The following is a 27,186-nucleotide window of genomic DNA, read 5'->3' on the forward strand; positions in this document are numbered from 1 at the left end:
TGGTTACTACTATCCATAAATTGTTGCATTGTGTTTGGGTGAGAAGTGGTTAACTGGTGAAAGGGGGCAATGTCTGAGATTTTCCTTGTTTGGTGTCATTTTGTGAATGGTAAAGCGCACAAGAGGGGTTCTTGTAGACCATCTTGACTGCTGCCCTATGCTGTGTAAAGGTTGGCATTCTTTTCCCTGCTGGCAACACGAGCACAATTTTGTGAAGCAATATTGGGGTATTTTCTGGTATTTTGAATTGTGGATACAGAAGCACAATATCCCCACATTCATAAAATCCACATTTCTATGAAGGATTTAATTCTTTTATGAGTTTGTGCCCAACAGAAATTTTAAGATCAGCCTGAGAATAATTAGGTTCCTTTGGTCATAATATCTTCATGCTAGTAAGACACAATGAAACATTGTACTTTATATTTCATATATTTGATTAGCAACTATACCTTGGATATACATTTTATCATATATGTAAGAGCATTTACTGCATAGATATACACCAAATGCTCTTTGGCAATCATCACCTATGATTTTGGTAAGCATATTGCTGCAACTTTCTAAAGTGTATCAGGGTGCAAAGGATCTAGATTTAGTCACATTAAGAGTATAGCTCTGAAATTAATGTCTTTGACCCCGTCCAGATCCAGCCCAATGTATTGTACCCTCTTCCCTACTAAAATGACAAACTAGAAGCAAATCAGTATATGGTACATCCATTTTTTATTTTTAAAATTGTTTTAGATTGCAGTGTATACTGAAGGAAAGATGTCATGTATATGTGAGCTACAAAAAAGGCTTCACCTTCAGTAGTAGCAAGTAGTTCAAGTAGCAGCAAGATATTAAGATCAATTTTATATTCAGATATAAATTATTCTCAGTGTGTAATTGAGAGTGAAACAGTGAATATATGTGTGCATATGTGCCTCACGCTAAGTGCACATCTACGTATTCTAAATATTTAACAATTATGAAAATCTTATTTGTTATGGTGATCCAAAAATTCAGAAAATACATGATGTCAAGACAGAAAATACATGAAAGATTGTGAGTCTGAAAGATCCCCCACATTACATACTTTTTGTGTATGAAAGGAGCATCTTTGATATCACAAAAATGCTTCTCCCTGAAATGTCAGAATATGTTATTTTTTGACTTGCAAATATTTTTCGTGTGGAGAGGCATTGCATTCTGAAGTGACAATTGCGAGCTTCTCAAACTTCTGGAGCAATTCTTAATAATTGCTTAACCAATAGAAGAATCTAAAGTGCTCGTAATCTTGCTAACAAAGCCTCCACTTCAGGCATTACTTCTCCTTTAGAAACAATATCGGTTTGCTCCATTTCCCCATTACTGATATCCTTATTTGTCTCAGCTTTCTTCTTTCCAACAGGTGAATTTGTTTCCATTTCACGATTAAGTTCTTTACTCACTGGATTTCTTGCTGCCTGCGCATACACATTGGAGTGCAAATGTATATTTTCTGCTGGCACATTCTGGTTTCCTGAGAACAGGAAGAGAACAAATTCTGATTACTGATTTCAGCATGCATGCTTGTAAAAATTAGCAAACCTGTACATTAAAGAGGCACATAAAGTGGAAGTTATATGACTGTCAAAGCTGAGTAATTAACTCTGAAAATGAACTGTTACTCTAAAAAGGAAAATCAAAACCCACCCATCTATTCATAGGTTTATGGTCATTATCCAAACAGACACAAGACACTCTCAGTAGGATATTACAGTTCTTTTCTTTTTCCAGCATCAGGTTTTCATGCTGTATCACAGACATCTTTTAAGCATTACTTTTATTTTGCAGTTTGCTATGAGGGTGCTACAGAGAAACATGGGTTCTAAACTATCTTGAGTACACAGAGATGGCTGCATCCCTTTAGATTTTGACCTACATTTCAAAAATTCAAAGGAGTCCTTGCCACATACTAAGCACTCATCATCCAAAGAAAAATCATCAGCTAGGAATGTTTTGCCTGAACAGCAATTCCTAGTGGAAGAGGACTAAGAGGAGCAAGTACTATGTCCCCCCATGTTAGCAAATTTAATCTGTAAGGATTATACTTGTGACTAAATGAAAAGTACGGTGGTGTCTTGAATAGTGAGGTTAATGCGTTCCGTAAAAAAAATCGCTATTCAAAAAACTCACTATTTGAAATGTGGTTTCCCATTGAAATACATTGAAAGCCGGCTAATCCGTACCAATTGGAACGAATTGCCGTCGTTAATGGAAAATATCCATAGGAAACCTCGCTATTCAAAACGCGGTTCCCCCATTGAAATGCACTGAACCCTATTCAATGCATCTCAAGGGGGGGAAATCAACCACAAATTAACAAAGAGTCAGAACAAGGTCAAATTGGGTTAACACAGGGTTTATTAACTGCACTTTACGATCTCAAACATTTAAAACAGAAAACCTTAACTTTAAATCCTTTAAAAGTAGTGAACACGAAGAGCGGTTCCTCCATTGAAATGCACTGAACCCTATTCAATGCATCTCAAGGGGGGAAAAAATCAACCACAAATTAACAAAGAGTCAGAACAAGGTCAAATTGGGTTAACACAGAGTTTATTAACTGCACTTTACGATCTCAAACATTTCAAACCCTAAACGTTAACTTTAAACCCTTTAAAAGTAGCGAACACGAAGAACGGTTCCTCCATTGAAATGCATTTAAACCTATTCAATGCATCTCGGGGGGGAATCAACCACAAATTAACAAAGAGTCAGAACAAGGTCAAATTGGGTTAACACAGGGTTTATTAACTGCACCTTATGATCTCAAACATTTCAAACCCTAAACCTTAACTTTAAACCCTTTAAAAGTAGCGAACACGAAGAGCGGTTCCTCCATTGAAATGCACTGAACCCTATTCAATGCATCTCAAGGGGGGGGGGGGAATCAACCACAAATTAACAAAGATTCAGAACAAGGTCAAATTGGGTTAACAAAGGGTTTATTAACTGCACTTTACGATCTCAAACATTTCAAACAGAAAACCTTAACTTTAAACCCTTTAAAAGTAGCGAACACGAACCGCGGTTCCTCCATTGAAATGCATTGAAACCATTGAAGATTGTTATCCGATAATCGCCCATAGGAAAAATCGCTAATCAAGACTTAAAAATGCCCCGAAAACCACATCGCTATTCGGTTTTTTCGTTAATAGAGGTGCTCGCTATTCGAGGCACCACTGTACATTTTTTTTCATCCATTGACTAATAAAAATGAACAGAGCAATTTTCAGATTCATAGGATTTTGTCTTACTCCTGACACATCAATACTTTCTCCCATGAGTTTATAGAAAACTCTCAATATGAAAAGGATGGAATATAGGTATGGAGATATGGATTTTGTAGGTGTTCATCCTGCTTAGAGACTGTTTGTTCCTGTGAAGACGAGCCAAGGTTATTTCTCAGGACTGATAACCAAAACATTCCTTACTAATGGTGTACCAGCCTGGGATGACAGAAGGAGCTGTGGAAAGTTACAAGTTGGGCATGGAGTTGCAGACAAAGGACTGTATGCTGATTGGATACCATCATGGGGCAGGGACCTTGATTTAAGTTATAGAAGAAGGGGGCTAAGTAAGTTGTTGGGGTGTGTGTTAAAGTTGGAAAAGGTGAAGAAGATGGACGACAGGTTTACAGCCTTCGTTGATGGATTGGAGACTTAATCATGGTGACTTAGAATAGTCTAGCAATTAAGTAGTAAAGCTATTAGTGGGTATTTTATTGTTTTATGGGAAAGTTGTACAGAAGCTTACTTAATACTTAGATGCTTTGCATTTAACCAGTACAAGTGTATCTTTTTGCATTTTCTTTGTTTTATAACTTTTTACTTTTTTAAAATAAATATTCTATATTTTACCCCAGTGTGATCGTTGGGGGCAAGGGTGAGAGTGTCTCAAAAAAGTGCCTTAGCCACAAGAGCTTTGTTTGCTATTTGGGGTTATTTGGATGTCCTACATAGCAAGGCTAGTGTGCAAGGATCAAAGTACACAGCTAAAGAGTTTTAAGCTAAAATAAGTAATTGGAAATCTAGGGACAGAAGCTTGACCATAGTTGCCCCCCCCCACAGTTTGGTTCTTTCCAGTAGTGGAATGGCATCTCTGTTGTTGTTTAGTCATTTAGTGGTGTCCGACTCTTCGTGACCCCATGGACCAGAGCACGCCAGGCCCTCCTATCTTCCACGGCCTTCCGGAGTTGTGCTAAATTCATGTTGGTTCCTTTCATGACACTGTCCAACCATCTCATTCTCTGTCGTCCCTGTTACATACAGCACTGATGTTACCTGTCTGTCATGGGTTGGAGGGAAAGTTCCATCCTATGGGGAGTGGAAGGCGGGACATCAGGAGGAGGGGCTGTACTGTATATATATGTGGAGTTTGTGTGGAGGAGAGGAGAGCTGAAGGAGAGCTGAGAGAAGAAGCTGGAGTGGGAGTCTGTGTGTCAGACAGGGTACTACTGTGTGTCAGTCAGTACCAACCTGATAGGTTCAGGTGTCTGTATGGTTAGCCAGAACTGATAGGTTCAGGGTCTGTGCTTTATTTAAAGGTGTTCTGTGTGAACCAAACTGGTGTATGTATGATTGAGACTAAGCCACGTTACTGTATCTTATTCACTTGATCATTTTATTTTCCCTGTGTGTTATTTAAATAAACCTTATTCCTTTGTTTGTTTAAAAATCCATTCCTGGTCTGTGTGACTCCTTACAGGGAATGGTTAGTGGCAGCTTAGTGAAACTGTGGCATATCCCAGTAGGTCTGGGGTTGTCACATTGATTGGTGTCCAGCGTGTGGGATACGACTGGTCCAGTTGTCCAGTGGTACAGCAAAGCCTTGGCAAGTGTGCCCAGAGCAAGGGGGGTCTAGTCAGGGACAATCTGAGAGCGCGTAGGTAATCTTCTAGGCTTACCTCACGGGGAGGTACGCTAGTGGAAGAACGTGCCACCTCAGATTGGGGACTAGATTAGGGAGCTCTGAGGCAACCTGTTTTGGCGGGAAAAAGCTGAGGCAAAGCTGAGTGAAGTAGCAGTGATCTAGCCTGTCTGCTGAGAGGCCTAGCAGAGGGGGGGTGGACTCTGGCTGGCAACAGTTGCAAGTTAGTGCTGAAGAACAGCAGCAATCTATAGAAGGCTGGTTCTGAGGCAAAAGAGAAAAAAAAGAGAAAAAAAAGTGGTCGCTTTATTTTGAGGCTTGACTTTTGAAAGCAGCCTGTTCTGGGGGGGGATTATGCCCTTGACTCGAAGCCAAATGGCAGAAATGGGTGAAGTGAAAGACCCACAGATGGAACAAGGTTCTGAGGATGAATTTGGCTCAGTGCAGGATGACAGCACGGGAGAACAAAACCCAGAACTCAGGAAAATGCTCATAGTCCAACAGCATGAACTGAGGGTGAGGGAAATGGAGGAAAGATTAGAGAGAGAAAGAATGGAGGAAAGGGAAAGAGAGAAACAAAGGCAATTTGCATTAGAGAGAGAGAGAATGGAAAGAGAAGAAAGATTGGAGAGAGAGAAAATGGCGTTTGAGTTAAGAAAATTGGAACTGATGAATCAGAACAATAATAACAATAGAGATTCTGAGGGGGGCCAATTGTCTAAAACTGACCTGAAGAAATTCCCTGTGTACCACAAGGGAGATTGCCCTGAGGTGTTCTTTTCCCTCGTGGAAAGAGCGTTTGTGGAATTCTCAGTGAGGGAAACTGAGAAGATGACGATCATGCGATCTTTAATCAGTGGCAGCCTGGCAGAAGTCTATGCAGAGATGCCAGAGGAGCTGTTAAAAGATTTTGCAGAGTTTAAAAAACTGGTGTTTGCCAGACATGGGATAAATGCGGAACAGCTGAGGCAAAGATTCAGGTCACTCACAAAGAAACCAGAGCAGACTTTTACCCAAGTGGGGGCCCAACTGGTGAGGCTGCTAGAGAAATGGCTATCTCAGGAGGGAACAGAGACCTTCCAGCAGCTCAAAGACCTGATAGCGCTGGAACAGTTTTATTCAGTCCTGCATGGGGAACTGAAGTTCCAGGTGAGGGAAAGGAAACCGAAATCTGTGGCAGAGGCGGCCGAGATCGCAGATTTTATTTCCCAAATAAGAAAGCCCTTAGGTGAGGGGAAATCTGTAGGTAAACCTAAAGAAACCTACAGCAAGTACTCTCAGGGACCAGGAAAAAACCAGCAAGTGGGAGGGGCCCATGTTGAAGGGAAGCCCTCAGACACGAAACCAAGACCTCAGATTTTGGAGGGAAAACCAAAACAAGATGAGAAAGACTCAAAATACACCAGAAAATGTTATTTCTGTCAAGGAAAGGGCCATCTAATCTCAGAGTGTGAGAAATTAAAGCAGCTAAAAGGAAATGTGCCTCATGATTTGAGTGGAACCAAGCCAAAAGCTGTGTTCTGTGTCCAGAAAGAGCAAAGCTCCTTGCCACTGAGGGAGCCTGTTGCCATGGCTACTCAATCTGGAACAGTGACATCTGCTGATCAGGCTGGGGAAAATGGTCCTCTTGTGGAGGTCAAGCGCTGCTTGCTAGTGAGAACAGATTCGCAGTTGTTTGAAACCGCAGGGGTGGACGTAGGAATACTTGACCATCAGTATAGGGGGCTGAGGGATACTTGTTCCCAGGTGACCCTGTGCCATCCAGATATTATTCCTAGGGAGTATATAATCCCAAATGAGAGCATAAAGGTGGCAGGGATTGAGGGACAGGTGATCTCGCTGCCAGTAGCTGAGGTACCTGTGAACTTTCAAGGCTGGAGGGGAGTTTGGCGGCTAGCGATTTCATCGACTCTGCCAGCAGCCGTGCTCGTGGGAAATGACCTGGCTGAACATGTGAAACGGGTGCTAGTGATTACACGCTCACAAGCCACCACGGGGACAGTTCAGGGGGGTACTGATGAGCCCGAGACGGAAGCAGAGGGGAGTTCCGAAGCTGTGGTGGAAACTTTAACCACGGACAGCAGATTTGGCCAAGAGCAAAAGGCAGACGCCACTCTCCAAAAGTGTTTTGAACAGGTGACAGACGCCCAGCTAACACCTGAAACCCCAGTGAGATTTTGTGAGAAAAAGGGGATTTTATATAGAGAGACCCTGAGGAATATCTCAAAAGGGGGAGATGGGATCAGAAGTCAGCTAGTGGTACCTGAAAAGTATCGCCCCATGATCTTACAAAAGGGGCACTCTGACATGTTTGCTGCGCACTTAGGGGTGAACAAAACACAGCAGAGAATCACACAGAATTTTTATTGGCCTGAAATAGGGAAGCAGATCAAGGAGTTCTGTAAACAATGTGATGTGTGTCAGAGGCAGGGGAATAACCGTGACAGGACCAAAGCAAAGTTGTGCCCTTTGCCTGTGATTGACACTCCGTTCAAATGCATAGGGGTGGATATTGTGGGACCTTTGCCCAAGGCCACAAAGAGGGGGAACAGGTTCATTCTCACCATTGTGGACCATGCCACGAGGTACCCTGAAGCCATTCCCTTGACTAACATTGAAACTAACACAGTGGCAGATGCCTTGGTGGGGTATATGTCCAGGATGGGATTTGCCTCAGAAATAATCACAGATTTGGGCGCATCGTTTACATCGAAGCTCATGAAACGGTTATGGCAAATCTGTGGAATTAAACACAAGGAAACCACTGCCTATCACCCTGAAAGTAATGGGTTAACGGAGAAGTTCAATGGGACTCTGATGCGCATGATTAGGGCTTACTTGGCAGAGAATCCAAACAATTGGGGCCAGAAGCTGCAATCCCTTTTGTTTGCTTATCGATCAGTACCACAAGCCAGTACCGGGTTCAGTCCGTTTGAACTTTTGTTTGGGAGAAGGGTGAAAGGGCCACTCGATTTGATCAAACAAAATTGGGAGCAGATCACCCAGGATGACCCACAAGATGTTGTGACATATAGAGACTCTTTAAGGAATGACCTAAAGAGAAACCTAAAGCTAGCAGCAGAGACCCTGCAAGCTCAAAAGGTCAGAAAGAAAGCTTGGGATGACCAGGAAGCCAGGGAGAGGCACTTTAATCCAGGGGAGGAAGTGCTTTGGCCTAGGCCCTGCAAAGAAAACAAACTGCAGCTGGGTAGCCCAGAAATAAAATACTTGGGTCACATAGTAGGGGGAGGAGTGATCAAACCCCTAAAGGCCAAGATAGAAGCAGTTCGTGATTGGCCCAGACCCAACACCAAGAAAAAAGTCAAATCATTTCTTGGGTTGGTGGGCTACTACAGAAAGTTCATCCCGAGGTTTAGCGAGATTGCGGCTCCGCTGACCGATCTGACGCGGAAGAAGACTGATGACCGCATCCCGTGGACCAGCGACTGTGAGGAGGCGTTCCAGAGGTTGAAGGAGGCCCTCATCAACTATCCAGTGCTGCGTGCTCCAGACTTCGACCGGGAGTTCATCATCTACACCGATGCGTCTAACAGCGGGGTAGGAGCAGTTCTTTGCCAGGAGGATGAAAATGGTGACCAGCATCCAGTGTCCTACCTGAGTAGGAAGCTCCAGAAAGGTGAGAGACATTTGGCAACCGTGGAGAAGGAGTGCCTGGCCATAGTCTACGCGATCCAGAAGGCCAAGCCTTACATCTGGGGAAGACATTTTATTCTGTGCGCTGACCATTCACCACTGCAATGGTTAAAGACAATGAAAACCCACAATAGTAAACTTATGAGGTGGGCTTTAAACCTGCAAGACTATGACTTTGAAGTGAAGGTGGTCAGAGGGTCAGTGAACGGTGTTGCTGACGCCTTGTCAAGAAGACCCGAAGAATGAAGACGGCGAAAGAAATGTGGACTATGTATATATTTTGGTGACCAAAGGTTAAATGTACTTGTTTATTAAACATGATTGGTTTGTATGAATAAAGGTAACTTGATGTATTGTAAATGGTAAATGTTTAAATGCCTAATTGATATGTTTATCCTAGAGTAAGTATGGTAGTGTATGTTAATGTATAAATGTTTTTGTATGTTTTGGATCCAGGTTGTTTTTTGGAGAAAAGCACCTTAGCTTTCCCCCTACAAAACAACTTATAAAGAGGGGAGGTGTTACATACAGCACTGATGTTACCTGTCTGTCATGGGTTGGAGGGAAAGTTCCATCCTATGGGGAGTGGAAGGCGGGACATCAGGAGGAGGGGCTGTACTGTATATATATGTGGAGTTTGTGTGGAGTAGAGGAGAGCTGAAGGAGAGCTGAGAGAAGAAGCTGGAGTGGGAGTCTGTGTGTCAGACTGGGTACAACTGTGTGTCAGTTAGTACCTACCTGATAGGTTCAGGTGTCTGTATGGTTAGCCAGAACTGATAGGTTCAGGGTCTGTGCTTTATTTAAAGGTGTTCTGTGTGAACCAAACTGGTGTATGTATGATTGAGACTAAGCCACGTTACTGTATCTTATTCACTTGATCATTTTATTTTCCCTGTGTGTTATTTAAATAAACCTTATTCCTTTGTTTGTTTAAAAATCCATTCCTGGTCTGTGTGACTCCTTACAGGGAATGGTTGGTGGCAGCTTAGTGAAACTGTGGCATATCCCAGTAGGTCTGGGGTTGTCACAGTCCCCTTCTCCTCTTGCCTTCACACTTTCCCAACATCAAGGTCTTTTCCAAGGAGTCTTCTCTTCTCATGAGATGGCCAAAGTATTGGAGCCTCAGCTTCAGGGTCTGTCCTTCCAATGAGCACTCAGGCTTGATTTCCTTTAGAATGGATAGGTTTGTTCTCCTTGCAGTCCAGGGGACTCTCAAGAGCCTCCTCCAGCACCACAATTCAAAGGCATCAATTCTTCAGCGGTCAGCTTTCTTTATGGTCCAGCTCTCACTTCCATACATCATGACAGGAAAAACCATAGCTTTGACTATTCGGACTTTTGATGGCAAGCTGATGTCTCTGCTTTTTAAGATGCTGTCAAGGTGTGTCATCGATTTCCTCCCAAGAAGCAGGCGTCTTTTAATTTTGTGGCTGCTGCCACCATCTGCAATAATCATGGAGCCCAAGAAAGTAAAATCGGTCACTGCCTCCATATCTTCCCCTTCTATTTCCCAGGAGGTGATGGGACCAGTGGCCATGATCTTTGTTTTTTTGATGTTGAGTTTCAGACCGTTTTTTGCACTCTCCTCTTTCACCCTCATTACAAGGTTCTTTAGTTCCTCCTCACTTTCTGCCATCAGAGTGGGATCATCTGCATATTGGAGGTTGTTGATATTTCTTCCACCAATCTTCATTCCGGCTTGGGATTCCTCCAGTCCAGCCTTCCGCATGATGTATTCTGCATATAAGTTAAATTAGCAGGGGGACAATATACAGCCTTGTCGTACTCCTTTCCCAGTTTTGAACAAATCAGTGTTTCCATATCCAGTTCTAACTGTTGCTTCCTGTCCCACGTATAGGTTTCTCAGGAGATAGATAAGGTGGTCAGGCACTCCCATTTCTTTAAGGACTTGCCATGGTTTGTTGTGGTCGACACAGTCACAGGCTTTTGCATAGTCAATGAAGCAGATGTTTTTCTGGAACTCTCTGGCTTTCTCCATAATCCAGCACATGTTAGCAATTTGGTCTCGAGTTCCTCAGCCCCTTCGAAATCCAGCTTGCACTTCTGGGAGTTCTCGGTCCACATACTGCTGAATCCTACCTTGGAGGATTTGAGCATAACCTTGCTATCGTGGGAAATGAGTGCAATTGTATGGTAGTTGGAGCATTCTTTGGCACTGCCCTTCTTTGAGACTGGGATGTAGACTGATCTTTTCCAGTCCTCTGGCCACTGCTGTAGCACCTCAACAGCATCATCTTTCAAGATTTTAAATATTTCCACTGGAATGCCATCACCTCCACTGGCCTTGTTGTTAGACAAGCTTTCTAAGGCCCACTTGAGTTCACTCTCCAGGATGTCTGGCTCAAGGTCACCTACCACACTATCTGGGTTGTCAGGGATATCCAAGTCTTTCTGGTATAGTTCCTCTGTGTATTCTTGCCACCTCTTCTTGATGTCTTCTGCTTCTGTGAGGTCTCTCCCATTTTTGTCCTTTATCATGTTCTTCTTTGGACAAAATGTTCCTTTAATATCTCCAATTTTCCTGAACAGATCTCTGGTTTTTCCTTTTCTATTATTTTCCTCTATTTCTTTGCATTGTTCATTTAAGAAGGCCCTCTTGTCTCTCCTTGCTATTCTTTGGAAGTCTGCATTCCATTTTCTGTAACTTTCCCTATCTCCCTTGCAATTTTTTCCCTTCTCTTCTCTGTTATTTGTAAGGCCTCATTGGACAGCCACTTTGCTTTCTTGCATTTCCTTTTCTTTGGGATGGTTTTTGTTGCTGCATCCTGTACAATGTTACGAGCCTCTATCCAAAGTTCTTCAGGCACTCTGTCCACCAAATCCAGTTCCTTAAATCTGTTCTTCACTTCCACTGTGTATTCATAAGGGATTTGGTTTAGATTATACCTGACGAGCCCAGTGGTTTTTCCTACTCTCTTCAGTTTAAGCTTGAATTTTGCTATGAGAAGCTGATGATCAGAGCCACAATCAGCTCCAGGTCTTGTTTTTGCTGACTGTATAGAGCTTCTCCATCTTTGGCTGCAGAGAATATATTCAATCTGATTTCAGTATTGCCCATCTGGTGATGTCCATGTGTAGAGTCGCCTCTTGTGTTGTTGGAAAAGAGTGTTTGTGATGACTAGCTTGTTCTCTTGACAAAACTCTATTAGCCTTTGCCCTGCTTCGTTTTGAACTCCAAGGCCAAACTTCCCTGTTGTTCCTTTTATCTCTCGACTCCCTACTTTAGCATTCCAATCCCCTAGAATGAGAAGAACATCTTTCTTTGGTGTCAGTTCTAGAAGGTGTTGTAAGTCTTCATAGAACTGGTCAATTTCAGTCTCCTCAGCATTGGTGGTTGGTGCAGAAACTTGGATTATTGTGATGTTGAAAGGTCTGCCTTAGATTCATATTGACATCATTCTATCATTTTTGAGATTGTATCCCATTACAGCTTTTCCCACTCTTTTGTTGACTATGAGGGCTATTCCATTCCTTCTATGGGCTTCTTGCCCACAATAGTAGATATGGTAATCATTTGAATTGAATTCGCCCACACCTGTCCATTTTAGCTCACTGATGCCCAGGATGTCAATGTTTATTCTTGCCATCTCCTGTTTGACCACATTCAGCTTACCAAGGTTCATAGATCTTACATTCCAGGTTCCTATGCTGTATTCTTCTTTGCAGCACTGGACTTTCCTTTCACTTCCAGGCACGTCCACAGCTGAGCGTCCTTTCGGCTTTGGCCCAACCACTTCATTAGCTCTGGAGCTACTTATACTTGCCCGCCGCTCTTCCTCAGTAGCATGTTGGACGCCTTCCGACCTGAGGGGCCCATCTTCCAGCGTCATATCTTTTAGCCTTTTGTTTCTGTCCATGGAGTTTTCTTGGCAAAGATACTGCAGTGGCTTGCCAGTTCCTGCTCCACGTGAATTGCGTTTAGTCGGAACTCTCCACTATGACCTGTCCATCTTGGGTGTCCCTCCACGGCATAGCCCATAGTTTTTCTGAATTACTCAAGCCCCTTTGCCACAACAAGGCAGCAATCCATGAAGGGGATGGCAACTCTAAGGAGATACATTCCTGACAATAGGTATACAGTATATGAGAGGCTGAAGACACTTTAAAAATCACTTTAGGGATTGAAAGCATCTCTAATCTCAAATTCAGATAAATAACCTCCTCTTACGTGAATTACACTCACATTAATTTGGTACTTTGGATTCTGTCAAAATTATTCAATGTACTGTTTATGTCTGATTAGTTTTGAATCAAGTTTTTTAATTTAATCTAACAATTCTCTGAAGATATCAGGAACATCTTGCAGCAGTTACTGAAACACAGCAAGGTTAAAAATGAGACACTTCTACAGAGAAAGGAAACTTCAAGGCCCGAAGAGAGATTAGAGTGAGGCTAAACAAGTAGGCTTAAAAAAACCATAATTCCCATTGACAAAACATGAAGTCCAAAAAAGCATTTATTATGTGGGAAATGGATTGTAAGGCTACTTTGTAGTAAAACCTAGTGTTTGTATCTTATAAGTCCAATTAAATCACTGATTACTTCAGCATTTTGTCGCCAACAGTGCCTAGTTAGAGGCCTCTGGGAGTGTATCATCATCTTTCCTGTATTGTCTTATATTAGAATATGATAAAATAAGAATTAGAATGTACTGCATTCATTTTAGAATTTAGGGCCTTAAACACTACAGAAGGCAATTGTCTCAATTCTTCCATCTATCTGTCTTTAAGTGAAACGTCTGATAGATGTCATAGATTTAAAAAGGCATATTCAATATTCATGTAACCTTGAACAAAGCTTGAAAATAGCTTCAACAAACTTGACATGACATTTAGTGTTTTTTTAGTTACTTGCTGAAAGATGTTCCATCATCTTAATAGTAATGACTTTGGAGCATAGGCAGTCACTCATGACAGTGTGTTTTATGTGAGTGCTGAAAATCCCTACTGAAAACAGCTTGTACATTAAAAGGCTGCTGCTGAAGATATTTACTGCACTGCCATTTCCTGACCAGGGGGGCTCACAATGATGGATGAATTTTTTACACAGTTTCCTTGGCAATCTCAACAAATTTTAGAAGCATGACCACCCTTTTGCTGTTAGGAAAAAACAAATACCCCCTTCTATCTCTTACTGCATCAGGGGACAAATGTAACTTACAACCTAATAAGGAGGAATAATTTTAATTTAGATCTGTTATAGTATGGGGAAAATAACACATACAAGCAGAATCGGATACATATCAGGGTGAATGGAATGCTAGTACACAAGGAAGAAGATATTCCATTTAAATTTATATCAGTGAATTTAAACAATATAATACCAAAAGGAAAACACTTTGAATTATTGAAATCAGCCTGAAAAATAACAGCCATTTTAAAAGTAATTCAAAATTTCATTAAGACCCTTACTAAGGTTATTATATAATAATACTAGTTTGTTTTGTCTAAAACATAGGCCAAGATCCTACAGTTGTTAAGTGAGTAATCACATCAGCTGCCAAGTTAATTTTGGCTAGTTGATGAGATGCTGGCTATACACCAATCACGTGCCCCAGCACAGTCTATTAAAAAGCAAAACTCATCCTTCCACAAACAACACTAAGATTCTGACCATTAAATTTTATAAGTAAAAAGATGATAGCATTTTAAACTAAAAGACCCCTAAATCCACTCCTTTTATGCCATTAACAGCTGCATTGTGTTGCTGTGAAGATATGGAAATATTAACCATATTGATTCCTCTTCATGTATGTCAGAAGCAATCCAGTGTTGCTTCCAGATTGGAAGGCTCAGCTATTGTTGCACAGGAGAAACCTGAATGTGTTCACAGCCCTTATATGAACATTGGTGGTGCATAGCTAGATAGTTTCATTTAACAGAGAGAGAAAAATGAAAAAGCATTGTCAATATGAGACACCAAGCACACATATCCCACTTTCTGTTGAAAATGAAGTCCTTTTTCTGCCCCAGATATGAGGCTATTCATAGGTGGAATTAATTTTAAGATTTATTAAAATAATGCAAATGATCAGGGTATAAGAACCATAAAATGAAGGCACATTATAAAAGAAATCAGAGGAAAATCAATGAATATTTAACACCATACAATACAATTAGGAAGTGAAAAGTGCAATGCAGAACAAACTGGATTAAAAGATAATATTATAATTACACAATATAATGCATCTAGCCCTTTATAAAACATTATATTATATATATCTTTCACAAAAAGAAAAATGGCTGAGGATTTCTAGCTACTTGAACTTTTGCACAATGGAATAATCATCATAAGAATCATAAAACTCATGGCACCCCAAAAGGGAAAATTTGGCTAGAAAAAAAAATAAACAAATTACATGCAGATATTAGCAACTTAAAACACTTGAAAGAATTAAAACTTAAAAATGAAAAAGTAAAAGCCAGACTATGCAAAATCTGTGACATACAAAGGAAAATGATTGTTGAAACTATGGAAGAATTAAAACAGTGGGTAACAACTACAGCAAAGAAAATTGAAAGGTATGATGGACACTTGAAAAAATATAGAGAAAACACACAATTTCTAAATAACCAACTATTATTCTATATGTCACTAAGAGACAATGCAGAGCAAAAGAAATTAGGCCCATGTAAAGATGATGCTCTAAAATTTTGGAAATAAATGTGGGAAAGCCCAACATAACAAAAACATCCCATGGATTAAAGACATCTGTAAAGAAACTCAAGGAAAACAAATGGATGATATTGTAATAATAACTGAAATGATTAAGAGGAAAGTAAATGCTATGAAAAATTGGAGTGCATCTGGTGCAGATGACCTGCACGGATTTTGGTTAAAGCATCTAACAAGTTTCTATCAACATATAACAGTGCAATTTAACCAATTACTTCAAAATTCTACAACTGAAAACTGGATGACAACAGATCACACATTTCTGATAATAAAAGATCATCAAAAGGGCAATGAACTCAGTATGTATCGACCAATTATATGTCTTCCAACAAAGTTCAAGCTCCTCAATGGAGTACTTGCAAGATCAATATATAAATACTTAACTGAAAAACTCCCTATACTCAACTGAACAGAAAGGGGACTTTAAAAAATCAAGAGGCATGAAAGACCAGCTGCTTATTGATAAAATTATACTGAAGAATGAAAAAGATGAAAAACAAACGTTAACATGCCCTGGATAGTGAGATAGAAAGTGAGACAGAAATTAAGCAGGAGCCACAAGTGAAGGAAGAGCCACAAATCCCCAGGAGATCTGAGAGGGCCAACAAAGGGATTCCACCTACAAGATTTGGAAGAGGGGAAATAAGGGTATGCCATGTCTATCAGGACCCCAAAAGTTATGAGGAAGTAATGTCACTTCCAGTTGTAGAGAAGAAGAAATGGTAGGAGGCATGAAAGAGGAAATGAAATCTATGGATGACCACAAGGTCTTCATAGAGACTAGGCTGCCACCGGAGCATAAGGTGATTGGCAGCAAGTGGGTTTTTAAAAGAAAACTACAAAACGATGGGGATTTTAGGTACAAAGCGAGATTGGTGGCTCAGGGCTTTACACAAAAGAAAAATCTGCATTATGATGAGGTGTTTTTGGCTACTGTGAAAGCAGAAACCATGAGGGTGGCATTGGCTTTAGCAGCATCCAGGGATTATTTAATGAACCATTATTATACTACAACTGCATACTTAAATGCTGACTTGAAGGAATAGCTATATATGGCAAAAGCACCTGGCTTTGAAGGGTCAAAACCAGGGATGGTTTATAAATTGAATAAGGCAATTTACGGTTTAAGACAATCGACTAGAAAATTGGAAACAACGTCTACATGCAGTGGTAGAAAAAATATTTTATTTATTTATTTATTTATTTATTTGATTTTTACCCCGCCCCTCTAGACCATGTCTACTCGGGGCGGCTTACAAAATAAAACAGAACAGTATAAAAATATATAAAATCATAAAATTACAACTACAATAAATTATAGGAACAGTCTGGCTGATCCATGTCTATATATAAAAGAATATGGAAATGAACTGAATATATTGTTGGCATTGTGATGAGATGTGTTTTTATGGGTAAGCCTGTCTCAATAGAATCCATTTTAAATTAGGATTTCTGTGTAGTTTCTGAGATGAGCCACAGCGGCTATCTCTTATCTACTGTAGTTGCTAAGGAGAAACATTCCTGGTTGCCAAAGCATTTCTGTAGCTCTCGTGGGAATATGGGGCGTGACCTGTCCAGAAGTTTCTTGCCCTTGGGGACTCTGGGAAGAAGAAGCGACAGAGAAGAGAGAAAGTGGAGTGTGTTCCATCATGGATTACAAATATTTTTCCTCTGCCATGGCCTGAGGGGAAACACCTGGATTGCATCTACATCAGCTTGTGAACCCAGGACACGTGAGATGGACTATGTTACTCTTTATATTAGTTAGCATAGTTTCATTTCTTTATTTTTCTAGCTGGAGTGGGGGAGGAAGTATCTGTGCCTTGTATTGAAAATGTACCAACTAAACTGTCTTACAAACATTTGGTTTCTTTACTTTTAATAAAACAGTAATGATTGATTTCTATCTAGAAGCATTGTTTCTTGTTCAGACTAGCTGATGAATATTAATTGGCCTTATGTGTATGCTACCAAAGATCTCTAGAGCCCAGATTAATCTGAGTATATCTCATGGTTATGTCTGTGTTGGCTACTTGGCTTAAAAAAGGAGTGTGGCTTTTGGAGAAGAAGGAATAGACAAGACCCGGCTGAGGTCCCCTGGGCTCTACTCAGCAGTACTGTGGTTTGTCTGTCTTTCGTATCCATCCCATTCTCCGGAACCCCCCCAAAGTCTCCTTGGAGATATGGGCGGTGTTCTCGCAGGCATATGTGGATGACCTATGTTTCATGACAAAGGATCAGAGCCAGATAAACTTATTTGAAAAGCAGCTGAAGAAAGAAACTAAATTAAAAATTTGGGTACAGTACAAAACTATTTAGGGGTGCAAATAAATGAAACAAAACAAAGCTAAAAGATAAAAATTGAGCAGATGCTGGAAGTTTATAGATTTTCAAAAGTCTGATGGAATAAGCAAAGAGTTCGAAAATCAAGAAATTTATCAATCTGCATTTGGCAGCTTAATGTATTTAGCGAATTGGACTAGGCCAGACATTGCAGCAGAAGTAAACATACTGAGCAGACATGTGTCTAAGCCAACTGTGAAACATTGGCAAGGTGTAAAAAGAGTATTTTGATACTTAAAAGGAACAAGTGACAAATGTTTATTCATAAAGCCTTGAATTTAATGGCTTACATTGATAATGATTGACTTCCTGTCGCTTTCATCATTCACCCAATGTCTGGATTTGTAGTGATGTTTGCACACTAGTAGGGTGGAAATCAAGGAAACAAAGTTCAGTTGCTACTTCAACAGCAGAAGCTGAATTTGCTGCTTTATCAGAGCTATGTTCTGAAATAGTCTGGTATAAGCAAATGATTAAAGATTGAAAGATTGAAACACATAACGCAATAAAGGTATTAGAAGACAACACAACTTGCATACAAATGGCTGTAACAGAAAAAATGAGAAATAGGAACAAACATGTAGACATTAACTATCATAATGTGAGAGAAACCATAAAAGAAAAGCTGACAGAATTACAGTATTGCAAAACAGAGAAAAATATTGCTGACGTTATGACAAAACCCTTGAATGCTCAGAGACATGATGAAATAACCAAGGAATTGGGTATGAATTAGGTGTCAGAGTATTGAAAATTTACAGGCCAGAACAGAAGCATTAATGAGCTGCCATGATATCCAGGTGTGTGAAATGCTGAGTCACAGTGACTCTGGAGAGGTAGTGCCTGGATGATGCAACACCTGCTCTGATTGGGCAAGGGCAGATACTCAAGTGTATATATATATATATATGAACTGTACAGAGAACATGATAAAGGTCAATGCATTTCGACACCGTGTGTGATGAGGCTGGTTTGGTCCAGGAACGCCTAGCTGTGCTAAGGAGAGCCGGGTAGGTGGGGCTCGTCAGCCATGGAAGGCAGCCCATCTAGGAGAAGGAAAACTCTGATTTCAAACCTCCACTGCCTTGTGGCTATATCCACGCATGGAAAAGGCTTCAGGAGTTAACCTCGAGGCAAAATCCGGAGCTGGAGTCCCGAAGGCAGCATGTGTCACTCTGCCAACTCCTGCGACATTGCTGGAACCAGTTGTATTGGCTATTGCCTTTCCATTGGGCCATTTCAGCAATGTGGAGCGGGGGGATCTGCTGCTTGGGTAACAGCCTATCCTCCATATTACCTTACTCGGGCTTCATGCTCTGGAGAGGACACTCCTCAATTCAGAGCATGTTACCATAGTCTCTCGAGACTGAAGGATGCCTATATATATATGCTAAGGAGAGATGGAAGCATGGAGATATGGACCGTTGTGGTAGTGTTCTTAGAGACTGGATCATAAAGATGATATGCTAGCTCAGTGGTAGGTCTGTGGATTTGTAGGTCGAGGGATTTGGCCATATGAACCATTAGCTGAGCACAGGTTTGAAAATCTTCCACTGGTGACGGAGGGTCCGTGTCCACTAGGTTGAAATCCGGTGATGTTAAATGTACCGATGGTGTTTGAGGTCTGGAACCTTGATCAGACGGTTCGGCATCATGTTGTGAGTCAATCGACTGTCGATTGACAATGATTGGCTGGTCCTCAAAGTATTGCTGTCAATACCAAGCTATCAACGTTGAAGGTGCATCGGTGGACAGTGGTCAACATCAAGGATCATTGACTGCTGTTGACATTGAAGGTGTGTCCATGGACAGCAGTCAATATTGAGCGTTGTCAACATCGAAGGAATCGGTATGGAGCTGATGTTGATATGGTAGTTGCTATTGCTGTCGAGACAGCTGCCAAGGTGGCAAGGGTGTCGATGTACCACATTGGATCACAGTGGAATAGACAGACGCTGTTGACGCCGAGTGGGATGAGTATTCACGGTCATCCGAATGGTCAGGAAAGTAGTAGCTTGCCAGTGTTGCAAAAGTGACCGGAGCTGAAGCTCATCTAGGTTTCTTAGACACCGACTGATAGAAGGTGCCTGGTAACTCTGGGCAAACATAGTGGTAAGATTGCTTCGACACAGAAGGTTCCCGTGTGGGGACAACATGCTCTGGCACCACTGCCAAACCAGGAAAAACAACTGGTCTATAGTGCTTGGTGGGCCTCTCTGTTGGGCACCAATCAGGGCAAAAGGCATCCCAATAATGGTGCTGAGTGTAATCCATATCCGCGCAAGAAGGCAAGCGGATGCTTTTGTAGGATTGGTGCCTTTCTTGATGTGCCAGAGGCTGAGGTGGTAGGCCTCCTGGGGAAGAATAAAGCATGGCTTTGAGTTGCATTTTGGTGCCATGGATGTCCAACTGGTGAAGACTCACTAGGAGAACCTGAGAATTGTTGAGGTCTGGTAGGAGAACATGTGAGTTGTACAACACGTTGTTTCCATTCAGAAGTCTGTGATAGTGATGACTGGTGATGTGGAAGTGCCTCGTCATCTGAGAGAGAACCAATGCAGATGGCATCTCTGGACTCCAGTGGTTGTGGAGTTGGGGAAATGGGTTTCAATTTTGAAGACTTACACTATATCACAGAAGTGAGTACACACCCTCACATTTCATAAATATTTTAGTATATCTTTTCATGTGACAACACTGAAGAAATGACATTTGGCTACAGTGTAAAGCAGTGAGTACAGAACTTGTACAACAGTGTAAATGTGCTGCCCCCTCAAAATAACACAACACACAACCATTAATGTCTAAACCGCTGGGAACAAAAGTGAGTATACCCCTAAGTGACAATGTCCAAATTGGGCCCAAGTAGCCGTTTTCCCTCCCTGGTATCATGAGACCTGTTACTGTCACAAGTCTCAGGTGTGAAGGGGGAGCAGGTATTATCACTCTCACTCTGTCAGACTGTTCACTGGAAGTTCCACAAGACCATAGAGCAGTTTAACAGGACAGGTTCCACTCAGAACAGGCCTCTCCATGGTCGACCAAAGAAGTTGAGTGTCCTGTCACGCTCCCAGGGGTTTCAAAAGCAAAGTCCGATAAACCAGTCTAATGTCAGAAGTTCAGAGAATGCAGAGCTGATATCAAAATGCCAAAGCCAAATCACAAACCGTAATCTGAACTCAGGGTCCAAAGCCAAACCACACAATGTAGTCCAGGGTCAGAGTCCAAAGGACAAGGTTCAAGGTAGTCAGGAGCGTGGGTGTGAGTCAGAGATTTGACTTGTTGCTTCCACAAGCTTCCCAGCCGTCTGGGAGCTGCTTATATAATAAACTGCTGGAAGCCTTTCATTCTGTCAATACTCAGAGCTAGCTGATCTGATGTTTCTGCGGGCAGCATTCAGGCGATCCGCTGACCTTTTCGTCAAAAGTCTTTGCTGAAGTCTACCCTGCCTACTGGGGGAAAATCTGGTGGCGATTCAGCTGTCTGTGCTTCTAATCGCTCAGCATTCTCCTCAACTGTAGTTAACCTCTCAGGTTCTGGATCTTCGACTGAACACATGACATGCCCGTACTCAACATCATATCCAGAGGTTGGCTTTGGGAAATAGACATATGAGTGCTGCCAGCATTGCTGCAGAGGTTGAAGGGGTGGGGGTGGGTTAGCCTTTCAGTGCGCAGACCATGCGCTGCACACTGCATCAAATTGGTCTCCAGGCTGTCGTCCCAGAAGGAAGCCTCTTCTAAAGATGATGCACAAGAAAGCCCACATATGGTCTGCTGAGACAAGCAGACTAAGGACATGGATTTCTGGAACCATGTCCTGTGGTCTGATGAGACCAAGATAAACTTACTTGGTTCAGATGGTGTCAAGCGTGTGTGGTGACAACCAGGTGAGGAGTACAAAGACAAGTGTGTCATGCCTACAGTCAAACATGGTGGTGGGAGTGTCATGGTCTGGGGCTGCATGAGTGCTGCCAGCACTGGGAAGCTACAGTTCATTGAGAGAACCATGAATGGCAACATGTACTGTGACATACTGAAGCAGAGCATGATCGCCTCCTTTCGGAGATTGGGCTTCAGGGCAGTATTCCAACATGATAACGACCCCAAACATGCCACCAAAATGACTGCTGTTTTGCTAAAGAAGCTGAGGGTAAAGGGGACGGACTGGCCATGCATGTCTCCAGACCTAAACCCTGTTGAGCATCTGTGGAGCATTCTGAAATGGAAGGTGGAGATGCACAAGGTCTCTAACATTCACCAGCTCTGTGATATCATCATGCAGGAGTGGGAAGAGGACTCCAGTGGCAACCTGTGAAGCTCTGGTGAACTCTATGCCCAAGTGGGTTAAGGCAGTGCTGGAAAATAATGGTGGCCACACAAAATATTGACACTTTGTGCCCAATTTGGACATTGTCATTTAGGGGTATGCTCACTTTTGTTGCCAAAGGTTTAGACGTTAATGGCTGTGTGTTGCATTATTTTGAGGGGGCAGCACATTTACACTGTTATAAAAGCTGTATACTCACTGCTTTACATTGTAGCCAAGTGTCATTTCTTCAGTCTTGTCACATTAAAAGATATACTAAAATATTTATGAAATGTGAGGGGGTGTACTCACTTCTGTGATATACTTCTTTGGTGGAGAAGGTTCAGATGCTGAGGAAATGTATGTGGACAATTTTCATTTGGTGGCTGTTTTCATGTCAAGAGTTTTGATGTCAACTGTTTGGCTCTGTGCACCCACATAGCAGTCGATGTTGGGGGCACGACAGGTTCTCGGTGTTCAGAACAAGATGGAGTAGCCAAAGTATGTTATTTTCCCTCCTCAAAGACGGCTTTATCCATGGCTTTCACATGGAATATGGATTTACAGGACGTCACTTCTGCTCAGGGGAATGACCAACTAGGAGCTGATTCTCCATACCGTCCGGATGGTAAAAAGCTTTTAAAATGCATTTATTCTTCTAGATAACTGGTTCTTGTTGTATAAAACCTCGAAGAGAAAGTTAAGGAACCTGTAGAGTTAATTAAACTCTCTAAGGACCATGTTGTTTTAAAACTGGAAATTACTTTCACTTTTCGGTTGCTAAGCCTCGGGATTTTTTCTAACTGCCTGGCTCCTAATGAAAAGCCTGTAACAACAACAATTATTCTTAATCAGACCTCTCTATGTCAAGGAGAAGAGATAAATCTGCCAAAGTCCCCTCAGACTGCAGTTTGGGTAGATTAACAAGGGTACCAACTGAAGAAGGTAAGCAGATAGCAATGGAGGAGCTTACGAGGCTCGTAAGAGATATTTCTTCTAAAATGGCTGAAGGCTTTGACAAAACAGAGAGACAAGCAAAGTCCACTGAAATGAATATTAATAAACTTCAGGATCAAATTTCAAGGGTTTCACAGGAGCTAAAAGATGTTAAAAGCAAAATTAGAGACCTTGGAGATACAGTTCAATCACATGGACAAAAATGTCTTCCTTGGATGAACAAATCAGTGACACCAATAAAAAGCTGATTTACATGGAGGATAACCTTAGAAGGCCTAACATTAAAATAATGAATTTCCAATTGCAACATGGACAAGATCTGGCAAGAAGAAAATCAGGAGTTAACCCCAATTACAAGTAAAGAAATAGAAGGTTGAACCAGAAATGATATGATGTCTGGAGGAAGATGGATCTACCTTTCTCCCCCTTATTAAATTTTTCCTTCTTACATACATAACATTTCTTATCCCCTTCTTTTCCTTAATTATATATATTGACTATTTCTTTATTCTTATTCTTATCCTTATTCTTTTCTTTTCTATTTCTATAGAAATCACATTCATATAATCATATCAAATATACAAATTTTAGATAGTAAAAGCAATAACACAATTAAAATTATTAAAAACTGAGTTTTTAATTTCATTTTAAAAGTGATTTATAATTAAGGGGAAAGGGGGTGGAGAAGGGGTTGTTATTTTATTATTACCTTATGATTAAATATTAACTAGAAATGCAAAAATTAAATAAAAAGATTGGAGGTGAAGCTCTGGTCGCAGTTCCACTGGATGGTGGTGGTTTCTTCCCCCACCTTTTGCTCATGTCAGTGGTTATGGCGTGAGATCATGGTGGAGGGGATGTAAAATTATATGTTTGTGAGATTGGTAATGGCAAACTATCGGGTGTTATTATGTCTATTTTATATTTTAGTTTATTTTTGGTAGTTTGGTGGGAGGGAAGGTTACACATGGGATCTAATGGAATGATAAAATTGGAATTTACATGGGTAAAAGAATAAGACTTGGAACTTTAAACGTGAAAGGCCTGGAATCAACAGTGAAAAGAAGAATAGAAGCATACTTGAAGAAAAATAAACTGGATATTGTCTTTCTGCAAGAGACACATCAATCAGAAAATGGAGTTAATGAATTAAAGATGAACAATACAGACATTTATGAAAATTTTTTTGGAACTTCTAAATCTAGAGGTGTAGCAATTATAATTTTCAGAAATTGTGAATTCAAAGTGGAAAAGGTAATAAAATATTGTAATGGTAGATATAATAATACAAGGTAAAATGGGGTTGGAAGAATACACTTTGGTTAATGTCTACACACCGAATAATAAACAGGGAGAATTTTATGATATGGTTTTTAAAGAATTGGGAAAGGTAAAGAAAGGTTATATTATTATGGCAGGATTTTAATGTGGTTATGTATAAAATAAAAGATAAAACCTTTTATGGTCGGAATGATATTCATCAAAGAAATAAAATATTAAGCAAAAAGATAAAAATTAACCAACTGAAAGGAGATGAAAAAAGATACACTTATTTTGCAGCGGTACATAATACTCTAGAATAAATTATATATTTACATTTCAAGATCTAATTTCTAAGATAGTTAATATGGAAATTAATTCTATTAAAATAACAGATCATGCATTGATGTTAATAGAGACTGAAAGAAAAAAGATTATAAAGATTCTAAAAGGTGGAGAATGGATAATAATATTTTACAGCACCCAGAGATAATACAAAATATGAAGAAGGAATGGTTAGAACTATGGACAATAAATGAAACAGGAGGTGCTAAATAGGCCTGAGGTGGGACACAATGAAAGCAATTTCGAGAGGAATAACAATAAGGGAACCCTGTAAATGAAAAAAATTAAGGAGAGAAATGTGAAAAAATTGGAAGAAGATCTGAAAAATTTTGAAAACAGATTTTTTAAAGAAAGAGAAAGAAGAATTTTGGTAGAAATTCAGGTTAAGAGAAAGGAACTAGATAACTTAGAAACAGAGTCCAGAGAGATTTGATGTACTTAAAGAGACAAATTTCTTTGAATTTACAAATAAAAATTCAAAATTATTAGCTAGAATATGTAAAAATAAAAGAGTAAAAAATTCAATAGGGATAGTTAAAGATGGAACAGGTAAGAATTGTAATATAATGAAAGATAAATTGAAGATTTTTCATGAATTTTTTTCAGGAAATAGTGTAAAGAAAAAATATAGAAAATTATATAAATGAGAATTTAAAATTTTAATTATTGGAAGATGATAAAAATACTAGAAGAAGAGATTAATGAACAGGAAACTGCTGAAGTTATCAATAAGTTGAAAAATAGTAAAACACCAGGCCCTGATTGATTGGGTCCAGAATATTACAAGCATTTTAGTTCCATTTTGATACCTCAGCTAAAATGTTTTACAATAAAATAATGGAAGGAGAGACAATACCAGCTTCTTGGAAGCATTCATTAACAATTCTTATTTTAAAACCCAATAAGGATCAAACAGATCCGGGATCTTATAGATCCATATCTCTAATAAACCAAGATGCCAAGATTTTTACAGCTATATTAGCAAATAGATTAAATAGATTTATAGCAAATTATATTAAAGAAGACCAGTGTGGTTTTAAGGGTAGACAAATGAATAATTTAACTAGATAAGTTTTAAACATGATATATGAAATAGAAAAGGAAAAAATAAAAGCAATGGTTTTATCATTAGACATATTTAAAGCTTTTGATTGTGTTGAATGGCCAACATTAAAACTTCTTATAAGGGGTTGGGGATTTGGCCAAAAAATTAGAGGGGTTATAGAACAATTATATTCAGATAATACTTCAGAAGTAATAGCTAATGATGGTTTAATGGAACTGACTTTTCTAGGCCGAGGTACAAGACAAGGTTGTCCACTTCCACCAATATTGTTTTGTATGGTTATAGAATTGTTAGCTAATGCAAGAAGAAATGATGAATCAATTAAAGGATTAGGAAAAAATGATACAATTAAGATCAATTTGTTTGCTGATGATTCATTATTGACTATTAAAAATCCATTAGGAAGTATGGACAGTATTAAAAAGCATTTAGAAAAATTTGGGAAAATGACAGGATTAATTATTAATTGACAAAGATCACAAATAACGACATTTAATCATAATATATAGGAACAGGAAATGTTTGCTAATAAATATAGTTTTAAAATGTGTAATCATGTTAAATATTTAGGTATAAATATAGTCAGAACAACTCAAAAATTAAAGAAGAAAAATTTTAATAAATAAAAAAAATGATACTAAAGATAAACTGCCATAGTATTCTAAATTGAAATTATCATGGTTTGGGAGAATTGCTATAATAAAAATGAAAATATTACCAAATATTACCTTCTTATTTAGGATGATCCCAATACAATTAGAAGAAGAAGATTTTAAGTATTGGCAGGGATTAATTAATGGATATTGTAATCAAGGTAAAAAATCTAGAATAAATAAAAGATATTGGTATAAGGCTCAAAAAAAGGAGGTTTAGGTATCCCTAATTTAAAAAATTACTACATAGCAAATCAATTAAGATTTATAGCATACACTATATATAATAAAGAAAAATTAATTTGATGGGAAATGGAATCTTCTGAAATAAATGGGAATGCTGAAAGATACTTGTTTAATGTAGTAAAGTACAATAAATCAGATGAAAACCCCCCTTTTAAGAAATATGTTAAATATATGGAATAAATATAAAGAGAAGCTATGTCCCTCAACTTCATCATTAAAATTACTGACTGAAATAGAAAGTTTCCCTACAAACTTAAAGGGTTTAGTAGAATTGTTTAAGGACAAAAGTGTTGCAAGACTGAAGGACTGGATGAGTAAAATGAGATTGAAGGAGTTGATCATGGTTAAACTTCAAACTAATAAATTATCATGGTACATTTTTATTCAGTTAGTTACTTGGACAAAAAACTGGTTGAAAACTAATGGTAAATGTAGAGAATGTACTAAGTACGAACAATTTATGTCATCGTATTCTTGAAGGCTTTCACAGCTGGGATCTGATGGTTGTTCTGGGTTTTTTGGGTTCTTTGGCCATGTTCTGAAGGTTGTTCTTCCTGATGTTTCACCAATCTCTGTGGCTGGCATCTTCAGAGGACTGGAGTAGGAACTCTGTCCATGCTCTGTTGCTGTTTGTTGGATAGTTGAGTATTTATAGCTGTAGGGACAGCTTTTGTCTTTGTTTGAAATTCTTTGAAATTCTATTTCAAAATACTGAAGTACTGGACAACACCAGCAGCCACTATGTTAGATTGCACAGGG

The 27,186-nt window shown here is 39.8% G+C and overlaps 1 protein-coding gene across 4 annotated transcripts in view; it reads right to left on the reverse strand.

The window, feature by feature from the left end:
• Nucleotides 1–709: 709 nt before the first annotated feature.
• Nucleotides 710–27,186, reverse strand: part of LOC110078403 (protein diaphanous homolog 3) — a 355,467-nt gene continuing 328,990 nt past the window's right edge. For all 4 annotated transcript variants that reach the window (XM_078390739.1, XM_078390740.1, XM_078390743.1 and 1 more), the window contains one exon: nucleotides 710–1,507. In XM_078390739.1, coding sequence (XP_078246865.1) covers nucleotides 1,266–1,507 — 242 coding nt within the window. In that variant the 3' untranslated portion in view covers nucleotides 710–1,265. The remainder of the gene's footprint in view (nucleotides 1,508–27,186) is intronic.

This window comes from Pogona vitticeps, chromosome 3 (genome assembly GCF_051106095.1).
Source record: "Pogona vitticeps strain Pit_001003342236 chromosome 3, PviZW2.1, whole genome shotgun sequence".
Classification (NCBI taxonomy): Eukaryota; Metazoa; Chordata; class Lepidosauria; order Squamata; family Agamidae; genus Pogona; species Pogona vitticeps.